This window comes from Haliotis rubra, unplaced genomic scaffold, assembly GCF_003918875.1.
Source record: "Haliotis rubra isolate DU_JTF1 unplaced genomic scaffold, ASM391887v1 Scf443, whole genome shotgun sequence".
NCBI classification, from domain to species: Eukaryota; Metazoa; Mollusca; class Gastropoda; order Lepetellida; family Haliotidae; genus Haliotis; species Haliotis rubra.
The window spans coordinates 536,301-551,600 of record NW_025767128.1 but is presented as its reverse complement, the minus strand read 5'-3'; the positions used below and the strand labels follow the sequence as shown (position 1 = coordinate 551,600).

The window sequence follows — 15,300 nt, the reverse complement described above, 5'->3', positions numbered from 1 at the left end:
TTTAAATTATACACATTAACAAATGATTCCGGTGTCTTGTGCAGCAGAAAGGCTTCCGGAGATCGAAAGATGCAAATCGCATTTTCGTGCAATACTTTTCAATTCAACAATAATATATATGCATTTTATCTCATGTCATTTGACCATGAACAGAGAAGCGATGGGGAGGCCAAGCCGAATTCCCATCCTGGCTACAGTGTAAGAAGAGTATTTCTTGTGTTGTTCGCGGGAATATTGCTAACAGTTGCGACAAAAACCTTATTCACTCAACTTATGTAGGAATGATGGCTTCTCAAATATGACAAATGAAGTCTCACCTGAATGATTCTTTCATACATGCTCTGAAGTAAGGCATGTTGGACATGTGGCCAGCACTTTGCTCGTGTCCTTTTGGTCCAATAACGTCCACGATTTCTTTATACAAGTTGTGTTGTTTGTCTTGGTTCAGTGCCAGGTTCAGAAGCAAATTTTCCATGTTCTTTGCAGTCTTTGAAAAGATATGTCAAGATGGTAACAAACTCTTGTAACTTGTATCTTGTAACTTTCGTCTAACTATTCACCTGGATCTGTTTTGAAATTACTCCTGATTATCTGATGTATACTAATGGAGAAGGTGAGTATGCTTTATGCAAATCTCAAGAGGAATACATATATTCTTAAGGAAAACAATACATCTTTCCTACATATTAATGTAAATATGTCTTTGAATCTCATTTTGCACGAGTTTGTACATGCACAGTGCAGGATTTGATGCTCACGCTTGCATCTGTTGAATTTGGACAGATCAAAACGACATGGTCATGAAACACTTGTTTAACCCTAAATAATGCACACAATACTGTTTACTGGAAAGCATCGTCTATACATGCCACAAACCGATCCTAGCTATTTTACCATCTTTGCCGATGATATCTACACCAGTGCAACTCATGGGTCGTTCGAGTGTCGTCACATCAACTAGACAACCATATACACTTGGTGCATTGATATCAAAGAAGCACTCTATCGATACATGGGTTGGTACTGATAAGAGACAGAACCGTACGCAACCGGTTGAAGAACACTTATCTGGCCTCGGCTTGTAGTGAGTGAGTGACAGTGAGTTTAATTTTACGTCGCTTTTAGCATTATTCCAGCAATATCACAGCAGATGACACCAGAAATGGGCTTCACATAAGTGCCCATGTGGGGAATCGAACCCGGGTCTTCGGCGAGAAAAGCGAACACTTTAACCACTGGGCTACCGTACCGCCCCTCGCCCCTTGACTGGCGTAAAAGACAAAACTAGGACAGTATGTTGTTATCAGAAGCGTCTAGGTTTCCTTCAGGCAGCTGTTATGGTCGTATAAGATTTGACACTAATAATATATCGCAATTTACAATACATTAACCTTGCAATACTTACTGAATCTGTTCCACCTGTTAACAGATCTAGCAAAATGGCATCCACGCTTTTGTCGGTTGTCTTCGGGCTCGCTCGTAGCTGTAAAATCAGATTGGGCTCCTCAGGGTCAAACGTTCCATCAGTCATCTGACGGTCCACTCTTTCCAGAACTTCCTTTATGTGTACACGTCCATACCTGAAATTCAGACAGGATTGTTAAACTGATCTCGATCAGGGGCAGTAGTATTACTTCCAGAGTGCTGGCTGTCAAACAGTCACATGGAGGATACACTCGGCATTGACCTTGACATTTTGAATCACATTCACCAAAAAAGTCAACATTAAACATTCCAGGGCAGACATGGTTTTGTATGAAAATCATTGGTTTTGTTTTAAAATAAGCAATTATCATTATAAAATCAACATGGATTCGATGCAATTCAACTCTGGTTTTCAATCGTGGTCACCACGAGAGGTTTTATGTACGTGTTGAAAAACTATCATTGTAAAAGTACAGGGGGGTGCTTAATTGAGTTGTTTTGTGTACATTTGCATATTTATCCTCAAATCAACCTAATGCATCCGTTTATTGTAACTTCCCTGAAACCTAAAGTAACTCGTTATGTGATAAACTGATTTACCCATATGCCTGGTTGGCCACCTTCTCGAAGTTTCTGTACAACTTAGTGGGGACGATCCTGTACACGGGAGGTCCCACGTCCTTCAGCAGGCATTCGAAAAAAGTTTTTATTGCCTCCAGGTAAACTATATTGTCTGGTGATAATGGTTCCCCTTTAGTATCCATGAAGCCAAGTCGTTTGTTGAAGGCGACAACCCCAATACCTTGAAAAAGATGAATGACACAGAGTAAACTAATCTGAAAGGAACAGAGTACTGTACACGTGTCTCAATAATGGAAATGTTACGTTAAACGTCGTATATGAACGTACAAAGAGTACAATTTAGTATATTCCTTGTCAAGTACACACTAATCCAGTCACAATTGTCCTACGAGGTGCACACATTTCTGCCATGAATCTCACTGATGGATGAGGCTTCCTTCTGTAGTGTATAACGTCCTCCAACGCAGAGGGCATCAGGTCTCAGAAGAGAGAAAGACCTCGTCAAGATGGACTGCAGTGTGAAACTTGTCAATTGGTAATTGATACGTTTTAAATACCCAATTCGTGCATTTGTTTCAGATTGATATCTGCTTGGCTCAAGAACTTGCTCGAACATCATTTACATCAGCTGGTCAAATAATGCCAAGAGTTCACCTCAAGCTAACTAGAGTAATATATCTGGTTTTAATGCTAATGATGCTGTAAGGCCAAGCCTTCTCCAAATGAAATCAAATCCCCCAAAATGAAACATAAAAAATAATAATTAAAGTCAGATTGTTTCATATTCGCCCGAGCAGCAATAGTTATGATAAAAAAGTGAGGCTGACCAAGTGAAAACCCAAGTGCGCCTGGTTCAGAATTGTCTTCTATCAAGAGACAATAGGCAGAAATTCAAAAATATCCACGAATAGCTTCTTAACCTCTGGACACAGTACACAGACAAGGAACTTTCAACAAGTTCATTCCTGTCCAAGGCAGCTACTTGCTATCGTCACTGAAGGACTTCACCCGATCCAACATAGTCAATTTGAACTGATACAATTATTCAAACAATCTGCATATACTGTTTCGACACCACACAGATAAATAAAATATTAAAACAATTTTATAGTTGATAATAATTATAAATATTTGCTGGGGTGAAACAACCTCTATTTGGGGTGACAAAACCCGGGTGAAACAGCCTGGGGTGAATCTGTGCTGGGGTGAACGTGTTTGGGGTGAAATACCCCGTTACCGTTTATATTGTATGATACAAGTTAATACGTACTTTCTGTAGCAAACTTGAACATCTCATCTCTGAACTCATCTGGTGTATATTTCATTGTAGACATCCTTGTTATAAGGTCGTCGGCGACCTCACTTTGTTCCTTGATGTACACTGAAGCTGATGCCTGCCTCAACATATACTTTTGAGAAGCCGATCGGAGACGATGCCATTCTGTACCATTCCTATTTCAGAACAACAGAAAGATAGATGCTAATGTCAATATTTCCTCACTGCATGTATTGAAGTCATATGTATAAATGGTCATACAATAGGTGTTCTCAAAACCTAACGTCTAGTCTCTAAATTGAATAAAACGGTTCCTAAATAATAATAATAATAATAATAATAATAATAATACTGCTGGACGGTACAGCGATGGGAGTAAACCAGGTGAAGTCCTTCACCAAGTCTGCCCAGAGTCGGTCTTTTGTGGAGAAGCTTTCTGAGAAGCCATTGCATCGTGTGTACATGCAGTGTGTGGAACAGAATAGCAATCCCTCCGACTCCTTCGCCTGGATGAAGTCGGCTGGTCTTAAATGTGAAACTGAGGGCTTCCTATTTGCTGCTCAGGACCAGTCACTTCCCACTCGTAATCGCCTAAATGTGATTCTTAAAGAGAATATTAACATGAAATGTCGACTTTGCAATGAATTCACAGAGACTGTCCAACACCTTGTCAGTGGATGCCCTTCCTTGGCACAAACAGCATATCTTAAACGACATGATGGCATGGCTCGCTGCTTTTACTACCGTCTCCGACATGCCTGTGGCTTTGACTCCGAGGTCCATCCATGGTACGACCCTGAACATGTCCAGGGCGTCATGGAAAATGATGCTTTCAAACTTCTGTGGAATAGGCCCATATACAGCCTCAGACGAATTCCAGCTAACAAACCTGATCTTGTCCTTTTTGATAAAGCCAATGAATTTATATATATCATTGAATTTTCTGTCCCTTTTGACAGGAATGTGATTGACAAGATCAAGGAAAAGCATGATAAATATGCGGACCTCGCCTTTGAAATGTCTCGCTTGCATCCCAAGTACACTGTCGTCAGGCTCCCCATTGTTCTCGGTGCCCTTGGTTTGGTACCTCCTGATCTTTTGGCACAGATCAGGAGAGTGCCCGGGTTCTCCACCGGGAGTACAGCTCTTCTGACACTCTGGGTAATGCAGAAGGCTGCAGTGTTGGGGAGCCTTCATATTCTCCGGAAAGTTCTTGGTGGGTTCGACTAGGCAGCGTTTCCTGGGAGAAGTCCCATTCGCTGTCTGGGCTGCGTGTAGAGGGGGCAAGGGCCCTGAGCTGATGATGATCCTTACCAGCCTGACTGTGCCAGGATCACCCGAACCCTCTCTGCTGCATATTATCTTCAATCTGTAAAACATAATAATAATAATAATTAAACAAAGAATTGAATCTTTTCCCAAAAATGAAATTAATATTTATTTAATGATATTATTTCTGTGAAACTTTCTGCGGACTGTTCGTTACATGAAGTGAATTGTTGTGTCTATGCTGCCGCTCGAACCTTGCAGAAACCTTTCCAAAGAAAACACATCCAGTCCTAAGAACAGTACACACAAAAAAAAACCGGTTTCAAGTAAAATTAACAGAAACTAGAAAATACATTTCCTGGATAGAGCTTTGCCTGAAGTTAAGATCACCAGGGAGTCCCATGTCAAAACGACAAAAGTCAATATGAAGAAAATTAAAATTACAGTATAAGACAACAAAAGAAATAATACTTCTCCAAATTGTCGATTCCCTTAAGGCCAAAATAAAGGTATGGACTGCATGAAAGAAAAAATGGGAATAGCAAAATAAATTCGTCAAACAGAATAAACTCTTAAGAAATAATGAAAAACACTTCTACAGGCAACTTAAAACAAAGGGTGATGGTGAGCATGATAAGCGGCCTCCGATTGATGCCAATGAAAGGTTCTGGAAACAGTTGTGGTCTGTACCCGGCCACTGTAACCTGGAGGCACCATGGGTCCGTGATTATGACCATGCAATGCATGAGAAAGAAACTAGGTCGTTTGTCTGTTACATCTCACCAGATTGCCTGAGAAGTGTTATAAAAAAAGTCCAAATCTAATACAGCTCCAGGGCCTGATGGCATTCGAAACCGGTACTGGAACCTGTTCCCCTGTGTCCAAACACCATTACTTCACTGCTTCAATACTCTCGTGGACACAGGTGATGTTCCTCCATGGTTCTGCAAAGGTCGCACAATACTCCTCCCCAAGAAAGGAGAGTTGACTGATCCCCAAAACTTCCGCCCTATCACATGTTTAAATACACAATACAAATTATTCAATTATTGACAAACATCGTGTCGTCATACTGCTCTGCTAATGATATAATTTATATGTATTTTAGGGAACGAGAAAGGGATGTTGGGGGTGCAAGGATCAACTTCTTGTACAGAAAATGATTTTGGAAGAGGCTAAAACATATCACCGCAACCTCTCCATGTGCTGGATTGACTACAAAAAGGCATACGACTCGGGATCTATTCGAATCAGAAGGGAAATTTTCCAGGGGGACTCCTTCGGTCCTTTGCTTTTTTGTTTGTCCCTAAATCCTTTGAGCTTTCTGCTCAACAGAGTGGACGGTTACCATCCCGGACCTCCTCAACACAGATCCCCAACACCGCTCACTCATCTTCTTTACATGGATGACATCGAGCTCCTTGCTAAAGGAGATACCAATTTGAAAGAACAGATTCTCCTTGTCGAGTCCTTTTCTAATGATATTAGCATGACATTTGTACTTGACAAATGCAATACTCTTCATTTGAAGAAGGTAGTTAATGGTGGATCGGTCAAGTTACAGGGAGAGGAGTTATTGAGCATCTTGTGGAAGATCAGGCCTACACCTATCTTGGAATGCAAGTTCGAGACAAGCTCCAGAATGCCCAAATTCAAGACAAACTGCGGGCCGAGTACAAATCTCGCTAAAGGAAAATCTGGAGCTCAGAGCTAAATGCTCGAAACAAGGTCAAGGCCACCAACACTTTTGCTGTGCCAGTCCTCTCCAATTCCTTTGGAGTAGTTGATTGGACAAAACAAGACATTCAGAGTCTTGACCGCCTGACCAGAAGGATCATGTCTGATAACAGAGCCCATCACCCTCGTTCCTCTCTCAACCGTTTATATATGCCAATCAATTCTGGAGGTTGGGGTTTGATTAATGTTGAGGCTCTTCATGATAGAATTCTTTTGTGTACTTTTTGTACATTGCATCGTGTGTACATGCAGTGTGTGGAATAGAATAGCAATCCCACCGACTCCTTCGCCTCCATGAAGTCGGCTGGTCTCAAATGTGAAACTGAGGGCTTCCTTTTTGCTGCTCAGGACCAGTCACTTCCCACTCGTAATCGCCAAAATGTGATTCTTAAAGAAAATATTAACATGAAATGCTGACTGTGTAATGAATTTACAGAGACTGCCGAACACTTTGTCAGTGGATGCCCTTCCTTGGCACAAACATCATATCTTAAACGAAATGATGGCATGGCTCGTTGATTTTACTACCGTCTCCGCCATGCCTGTGGCTTTGACTTCGAGGTCCATCCATGGTACGACCCTGAACATGACCAGGGCGTCATGGAAAATGATGCTTTCAAACTTCTGTGGAATAGGCCCATATACAGCCTCAGAAGAATTCCAGCCAACAAACCTGATCTTGTCCTTTTTGATAAAGCCAATATATTTATTAATATCATTGAATTGTTTCTGTCCCTTTTGACACCAATGTGATTGGCAAGATTCAGGAAAAGCATGATAAATATGCGGACCTCGCCTTTGAAATGTCTCGCTTGCATCCCAAGTACACTGTCGTCAGGCTCCCCATTGTTCTCGGTGCCCTTGGTTTGGTACCTCCTGATCTCTTGGCGCAGATCAGGAGAGTGCCCGGGTTCTCCACCGGGAGCACAGCCCTTCTGACACTCTGGGTAATGCAGAAGGCTGCAGTGTTGGGGAGCCTTCATATTCTCCGGAAAGTTCTTGGTGGGTTCGACTAGGCAGCGTTTCCTGGGAGAAGTCCCATTCGCTGTCTGGGCTGCGTGTAGAGGGGGGCGAGGGCCCTGAGCTGATGATGAGCCTTACCAGCCTGACTGTGCCAGAATCACCCGAACCCTCTCTGCTGCATACTATCTTTAATCTGTAAATAATAATAATAATAATAATAATAATGAAAAGAAGCCCGGAAACTTTTTCATTTTCAGAAAATGTGGTAATCTTGACTTGCCACATTTTCTCGACTTGCATTGGCTTTCTTGATATATGGATATATATATATATATCTCGGCATAAGAGACTACGGTCCCAGCTGTATGTGTGAAACCAGAAATGTTCTGTTGGCATTATACAAGTTTATAATTCTACTGCTTGCAACCCGTGAACATCCGAGTTAGAATTGGTCTTGACAGGATGACATTTCTATATTACTTGTACTGAGGAAGAATTCCGTTCCAACTTATGACTGTACTGACAATTTCTCAAAACATAATCAACCAGAATTAATTAAAGTATTGTTTATGTCTATATTGTCTCGACTATTTGAACGCAACTCAGATAAAAAGTCTGTAAAAATGTGTTTTACAGCTAAACATGATTTAAAGTTTCTTCAGAGTAACATTATAAGTGTTTATACAGCACATACACCATTGCCATTCCCGGTTCTTTGTTGTTGCGTTCGGCGTATGTCTCAAACATATTCAGTGGGGGTCTCTTTGGGTACTTCCCCTCGCTTCTGTAGATGGTTTCTATATGATCTGGGTTCTCTGTCACGATGCTCGGTCCGAAGAGTTCCACACGGAAGATCTTCCCGTACTTGTCATGTAGTGTGTCCAGCAATTTGTGGAAAGAATTCGTTGTGAAGTTTGCTAGAAAATATTTAGTGATAGTGGTATTTAGAAAAAAAACCGGAAAACCATACTCACTCAATTATCATTTTGGGTAATATGTTAAGCAACACAAATTTTTAGTCTTATTACATTTTTCATTTATTGAAATTGCAAATCATGGCATGATGCAATAGAAAGGTGAAACATATGTACACACGATTAACAAAATAAAATGAAATGGTATTGAGCAATAATAGACTTACAAATCATCAAAGCATGTACCCGTGAAACAGTCGTGCAAAATGTGCTGCACTGATGGAGCGAAATGTTAACATTAAGGTTCAAGTCAGTTTTGGACAGTGAAGCAGTGTTCAGTATCGTGTATGACCATCACGTGCACAAATGCAAGCTTCTACATGCCTTTGCATTGACCAAATGAGCCTGGGGTGAACATGGAGACCGTAAACACGACTTCCAATAATAACCCAAGCATGTTCAATAGGATTAAGATCAAGTGACCTTGCAGGCCAGTAAACAACATCGTCAACAACTCTTTCTCAGGCATTATCATCCATGGGCGGGCATTATCATCAATGAAAATGAAGTAAGGATCTGCTTGTTGTACCAGAGGAATGGTTACAAGTAGGTTTACACCGATCAGGGAACACATTTATGCCACACATTTTGCATGTTGTTTCTGAGGGTGGTTGTGTTCGGGCGATGTTGCCAATGTTATCCGATAAATCAATTTGACAGTCACTAAAGGTTATGTATTCTTTGAATATTTACGTTTCAGTAACATGCAAAAATCGCTATCGAGATTGATAAAGGTATTACACTGAAAATGCTTGTTGCTTATTTTTTTGTGAGGAGTATATGATTTCGTAGAAGTGTCTAATTACCTAGCGCAAACCCATGGATATCCGTGTAAGAACTGATCTTCAGCAACCCATGCTTGACGTAAGAGGCGACGTGTGTGTGCGTGCGTGCGTGTGTGTGTGCGCGCGCGTCCGTGTATGTTAATCAAAAAAAAGACACATATTATTCAGGAACTTACTGAAGGGTTTCATGTGAAACACTGGCCCAAGGTGTGGAATTGCATATCTGCCACGTGGCCCTGGTATATCCTTGAATGGTCGCACTTCATCGCCTTCCGCAAATCTTGGACTTGCAACTGTGGCTTTCAGACATGTGCTCTGTGTTCCAGGAAGCAGAGCCTTCCTAAGCACAGTGGGTGTGACTCGAGACTTCAGCATATCGACAATTGATCACAAGGAAAAACATCCAGTGTAGCTGAAACAAATTATTCATGTTATTATGTTGGGTGTTTAGGTCGGATTTTCATGTATAAGAAATAGTGCCAGCCTACAAACCAGTTTACCTAAAAGCATATTCAGGACGGATATTCGAACACACAAGAGTGTTTCACAGACCAAGGGACGCAACCCTGCTCAGAGAATCTTCCACATTTTGACCCTGTCCCGTATTTTGACATTGCAAATGATATCACTCTTGGACCTGTCGATTAATTTAGCTGGCAATAATTCAAGTATCCAGGCTATATATGACACATCATTAACAACGAAGCTGGACAATGACTCAAATGAAGGCTGTTAAATGTAAACAAGAAGTATAGGTAATTGGATAATATTAACTTTGCACAAAAGCTATTTATTTTATGACATATGATAATTACTATTAAAAGAATATTTTGCCTTGAAATAACTTGAGTATTGTCCACAAACGGCATTAACCTCATGTCACTTATACTTAGTGATTAAAACGCTCGCTAGTATAGATGAGTCTTGGTTCGGTTTCCAGCATGGCGATAGATAAGCAGTTGAAACATACCCCTGGGGTCCTCGGTCGTGTAATGGAGGCTTATTAACACAGAGAGCCGATTATCAACACCCACTGTTTGGTATTACGGCTGACGGATAAAAAAATTAGCTAAAACTACCAGTACCCTACCGAACACCATATCTCACTGTGCGTTAGATTGCGATGACTGACGACAGCGGTCAAATACTGGAGCGTGTAGCGATGAACATTAAGAAGCTGGTCAGTAGCAGACCCCAAATTAAAATAACTAGTGAAAACATGATTCCATTCTGATCTTGAGGGGTGGTGGGGTAGCCTAGTGGTTAAAGCGTTCGCTCGTCACGCCGAAGACCCGGTTTCGATTCCACATGGGTACAATGTGTGAAGCCCATTTGTGGTATCCCCGCCGTGGTATTTCTGGAATATTGCTAAAAGGGGCGTAAAACTATACTCGGCCACTCTTGATTTTGAGACTAGTGATCCTTTAAGTCAGTGCGTGTGCACTTGTCTACCTGGAGACATAACAAACAGAACAAATATGTGTACAAACTCAACTTCAGCCAAATGATATGTAAGTCAGTGCATATGCATCTGTCTATATGAAGTACATAAAATACAAACAATAAACACAGGGCCACATATATACCCGTCTCCATTCAAAACAGACAAACGAACAAACTGTCCAGTCACTCTGATAGCCGGTCAGGTCAATCAGTACATATGCACTTATCCATATGTGGCGTTTTAAAACGGAGATATAATAGACAAACACAAAATAGACAAAACACATGCATTCGCTCATGCACACGTACAAACTAACTGACTCGAACACGCACGTACAAATGAATTTAGCAAATGTGGAATCTCTCCACAAAGTAACAACCTTTCCAATGTGAACACGGCCCATGAACTTGTCCATACACAAGGACAGATTCAGCTTGAAAGCAGGTCAATGTCTACACCAGAGGGCGACTGCTATATATAATTACATGTTTACTGAACATTTTTGTTCTTTACAGATACATAAGACTTCGTAGTTCGACGACTTATGACAGCGGGTTCTTCAAGACCTGGAAAGGTATATAAATATATATATTTATCTTCTGAAACGTCTTTTTAAAAGATTACGTAACATGATCATGTCAACAAGGCAGATGTCATTACATTCCAACCCAAACACACGTGTAATATAGTATAACACGTTATATAATGCTTGTATGAGCCCATTACATAATATCGATTGGTTATACCAGTGCATAATGGTTTTAGGAAACAGTAGCCGGGCTAGCAACACTAACAACTGTAATAGTTCACGTAAATAAGGTCACCGCATTCACCCAATATCAACACTGGTGTTGGGATATCATAGCAATAACCCACAAATAATACATTATACCATTACATCTGCCCAACTAAATCAATCTCGACGCATACAACAGACCTGTTAAAGAATCCGCGTTCTTCTTGTATCAATCCGGCGTGACCTATTTCGCTTGCAAACAACTTGTATAGCACTGCACTTTCTCCGTCACATGCGTCCGTTGATTGCACAAGATTCTCTTGTCGGGTATATAGATACTGGTTTGCCCATGTGAGCAGAGCCTTTACTTTTGACTTGTTATCTATCGACTTGAAATGGGTAAGGCAGGTAAGCAGGCATTTTTTATCATGCAATTCTATTCATGAGTCTGACATGACAAACTAGTTATAACATGCCTAGCAAAAAAAGTTATGAACAGTTGTTTGAAACAAGACGTTATACGATGGGGATGTATTTGATACGGGTTAGAGCGGTTTGTTTATTTGAAGCTTCATGTTGTAGGTTTGGTCGTGTAATGTTATGTTTGCTGAGCAGTCAGGGATAATACTTATTTTCACGAATGAAATTTTTGTGTTCATTGCACGAAGGCTGCTTCTAATTACTCAAATACTAATAGCCAGTGTGTATTTAAGTTCATAGCATGAAAACTATACATGAATATAATAATAGTGAGTGAGTGAGTTTACTTTTACGTCGAACTCAGCAATATTCCAGCAATACGGCGGCGGTCTGTAAATAACAGATTCTGGACCAGACAATCCAGTGATCAACAACATAAGCATCGACCTACGCAATTGGGATACGAAGACATGCGTCAACCAAATCAGCGAGCCAGACCACCCGATCCCGATACTCGCCTCTTACGACAAGCATGGGTTGCTGCAGACCGATTCTAACCCGGATCTTCACGGGTCGAATATGATAACAACAACTGTAATGACAAATCAATTGTCATTAATGCATTTATCTTATAAATATGCGTGTAAATACAATGTTCATTTGCAAATACACTGCGCCCACAGATGTGCAGATGCTGTTACATCAGGTGATTCAGGGGCTGATCAACACGTCTGAACTTCAGCAGCCTGACAAAGGGATAGATGTAACTGGCATGGCAGTACATATACCTAGATGAATAAACACATTTATTTTATACCCATGTAAACTTAGGATAGTAGTACAGGGGTGCAATACGGATGACGTGGTCAAATTCCCTATTAAACCCCAGATTCCGTATTGCATGAAGCCCTGCGGTTCTATAGCTATATATTTAAGTAACAGATTAATGCAAGATAACAGGGTGTAGAATAAATACAGAACGTCATACTAGTGCATTAGGATGTTTTGTAACATCCAAATGCACTAGTATGACGTTTGATATATTTATTCAATACCTCATACATGTAGGTTGCTTATACGGTTCATATTTATACCATATAACACTTGTGATAAGACTGATAGGCAAGTGACATATAGATACAGCCGTGAAGGTTCACCACACTGTGATTATCTTGCGTACATGTACTCTCAAAACAACAGACCCCAGACATTAGCTAATAAAGTTTATCTTTCAATGTAAAATCTAATTCATTTCAAGGATTCCCTCAAACAATTTCAGAAATAGGAACAAACAGTCATGCTTATATTGTATGAACACTTGTGGAGTGGAACGATCGACATACTTTCCCTTGAAATGAAGAGCAGTCACATCTCCAGCTAACTGTCAGTCACGTTGTAGTTTTATCAGTCCGTCAACTTAATCCATTCAGTCTTTAGTGATTGCTCAATCACAGACAGACAATGCCTCCATCTTTCAATGTCTCGCGTACCATTGAGCTAATCATGCCTGCACCCATGGTTACTATGGTCACTTGGCTGGGGAGAGCCTATAGCACAAATACATGTAGGTCACTATTAATAGTGGCTGCGCTCCTGCCTCGTACCTCGGCCCTGGGTTGTGATCCTGAAGTCGAGTTCTATGACTCGACATGTACTGTAGGTATAACATATTGGCGGGGAAAAACAACATACCTCTTTCACTGTTTTCAATCTTTAGCGTCGACAACAGCAACACGACCTTATTCTGTCAAATCGTGTTTGGGTGGTCCCAAATGTCAGGGTTGCCGCATTAAGCTATACAGGGTTACGTCCCTTGCACCAATACGTCTATCATAAAGTCGAATCGCCGATTATCTCTGAAGCTGATTCATTGTTTACGAGCAATCCTCGTGTGTTTCACTCAAACGGCAAATGTCTGTTACTCACGTAATGATAAGACCAACACGAATCAATTTTACTGAAATAATATTACAAATCACAAGCGTTTAGTGTTCACTGTCCCTTTTTTACCCTTTTATATCAGTTCCCTGACCGTTCGATCAGGTGTACCCAATTACTACCAGTTCCCAAGGTCCAAGGCCATCCTGTGTCTGCCCATCCTTCCAAAATAGCATTTTCACATGACCACTTTGGCTCTTTTAACCCTTGTTCTATCAGTTCCAGTGCCCATACCGTCCTCATTATCCTTGTTCTATCAGTTCCAGTGCCCACACCGTCCTATGTGCCCTTGTTCAATCAATTCCTGAGCCCACCCCGTCCTGTTTACCCTTGTTCTATCAGTTCCAGTGACCACATCGTCCTGTTTACCCTTGTTCAATCAATTCCTGAGCCCACCCCGTCCTATTTACCCTTGTTCTATCAGTTCCAGTGCCCAGCCCGTCCTGCTTACCCTTGTTCTATCAGTTCCCGTGTCAACTCCGTCCTTTTACACTTGTTTTATCAGTTCAAGTGTCCACCCGCTCTATCTAACCTTGTTCTATCAGTTCCAGTGCCCACCCCGACTTGTTCACCTTTGTTCTATTAGTTCCGGTGCCCACCCCGTCCTGTTTATCCTTTATCTATCAATTTCTGTGCCCACCCCGTCCTGTTTACCCTTGTTCTATCAGTTCCTGTGCCCACCCCGTCCTGTTTACCTTTGTTCTATCAGTTCCAGTGCCCACCCCGTCCTGTTTACCCTTGTTCTATCAGTTCCTGTGCCCACCCCGTCCTGTTTACTCTTGTTCTATCAGTTCCAGTGCCCACCCGTCCTGTTTACTCTTGTTCTATCAGTTCCTGTGCCCACCCCGTCCTGTTTCCCATTGTTCTACCAGTTCCGGTTCCCACCCCGTCCTGTTTACTCTTGTTCTATCAGTTCCTGTGCCCACCCCGTCCTGTTTACTCTTGTTCTATCAGTTCCAGTGCCCACCCGTCATGTTTACTCTTGTTCTATCAATTCCTGTGCCCACCCCGTCCTGTTTCCCATTGTTCTATCAGTTCCGGTTCCCACCCCGTCCTGTTTACCCTTGTTCCATCAATTCCTGTGCCCACCCCATGCTGTTTACCCTTGTTCTATCAGTTCCAGTGCCCACACCGTCCTGTTTACCCTTGTTCTATCAATTCATGTGTCCACCCCGTCCTGTTTACCCTTGTCCTATCAGTTCCCGTGACCACCCTGTCCTGTTTACTGTTGTTTTATCAGTTGCTGTGCCCACCCCGTCCTGTTTACCCTTGTTCTATCAGTTCCAGTGGCCACTCCGCCCTGTTAACCCTTGTTCTATCAGTTCCAGTGTCCATCCGTCTTGTTTACCCTTGTTCTATCAGTTCCAGTGGCCACTCCGCCCTGTTAACTCTTGTTCTGTCAGTTCCAGTTCCCACCCGTCCTGTTTACCCTTGTACTATCAGTTCCTGTGTCCACCCCGTTATGTTTACCCTTGTTCTATCAGTTCATGTGCCCGCCCCGTCCTGTTTACCCTTGTTCAATCAATTCATGTGCCCACTCCGTCCTGTTTACCCTTGTTCTATCAGTTCCAGTGCCCACACCGTCCTGTTTACCTTTGTTCTATCAGTTCCTGTGCCCACCCCGTCCTGTTTACCCTTGTTCAATCAATTCATGTGCCCACTCCGTCCTGTTTACCCTTGTTCTATCAGTTCCAGTGCCCACCCCGTCCTGTTCACCTTTGTTCTATCAGTTCCTGTGCCCACCCCGTCCT

The 15,300-nt window shown here is 41.8% G+C and overlaps 1 protein-coding gene across 4 annotated transcripts in view; it reads right to left on the bottom strand.

The window, feature by feature from the left end:
* The window catches only part of LOC124289567 (cytochrome P450 CYP12A2-like), a 30,957-nt gene extending 17,536 nt beyond the window's left edge, over positions 1-13,421 (bottom strand). Inside the window, exons 1-7 of one of the 4 annotated variants that reach the window (XM_046726131.1) lie at positions 13,304-13,421; positions 9,188-9,423; positions 7,947-8,169; positions 3,278-3,459; positions 2,026-2,227; positions 1,406-1,580; positions 318-487 (exon numbers count right to left, since the gene is read on the bottom strand). In XM_046726131.1, the coding sequence (XP_046582087.1) occupies positions 318-487; positions 1,406-1,580; positions 2,026-2,227; positions 3,278-3,459; positions 7,947-8,169; positions 9,188-9,386 (1,151 nt within the window). In that variant the 5' untranslated portion in view covers positions 9,387-9,423; positions 13,304-13,421. Of the gene's footprint in view, positions 1-317; positions 488-1,405; positions 1,581-2,025; positions 2,228-3,277; positions 3,460-7,946; positions 8,170-9,187; positions 9,424-11,347; positions 11,550-13,303 lie in introns of those variants that run through there. The other 3 variants (XM_046726129.1, XM_046726133.1, XM_046726132.1) reach the window with 3 other exon arrangements.
* Positions 13,422-15,300: the final 1,879 nt, after the last annotated feature.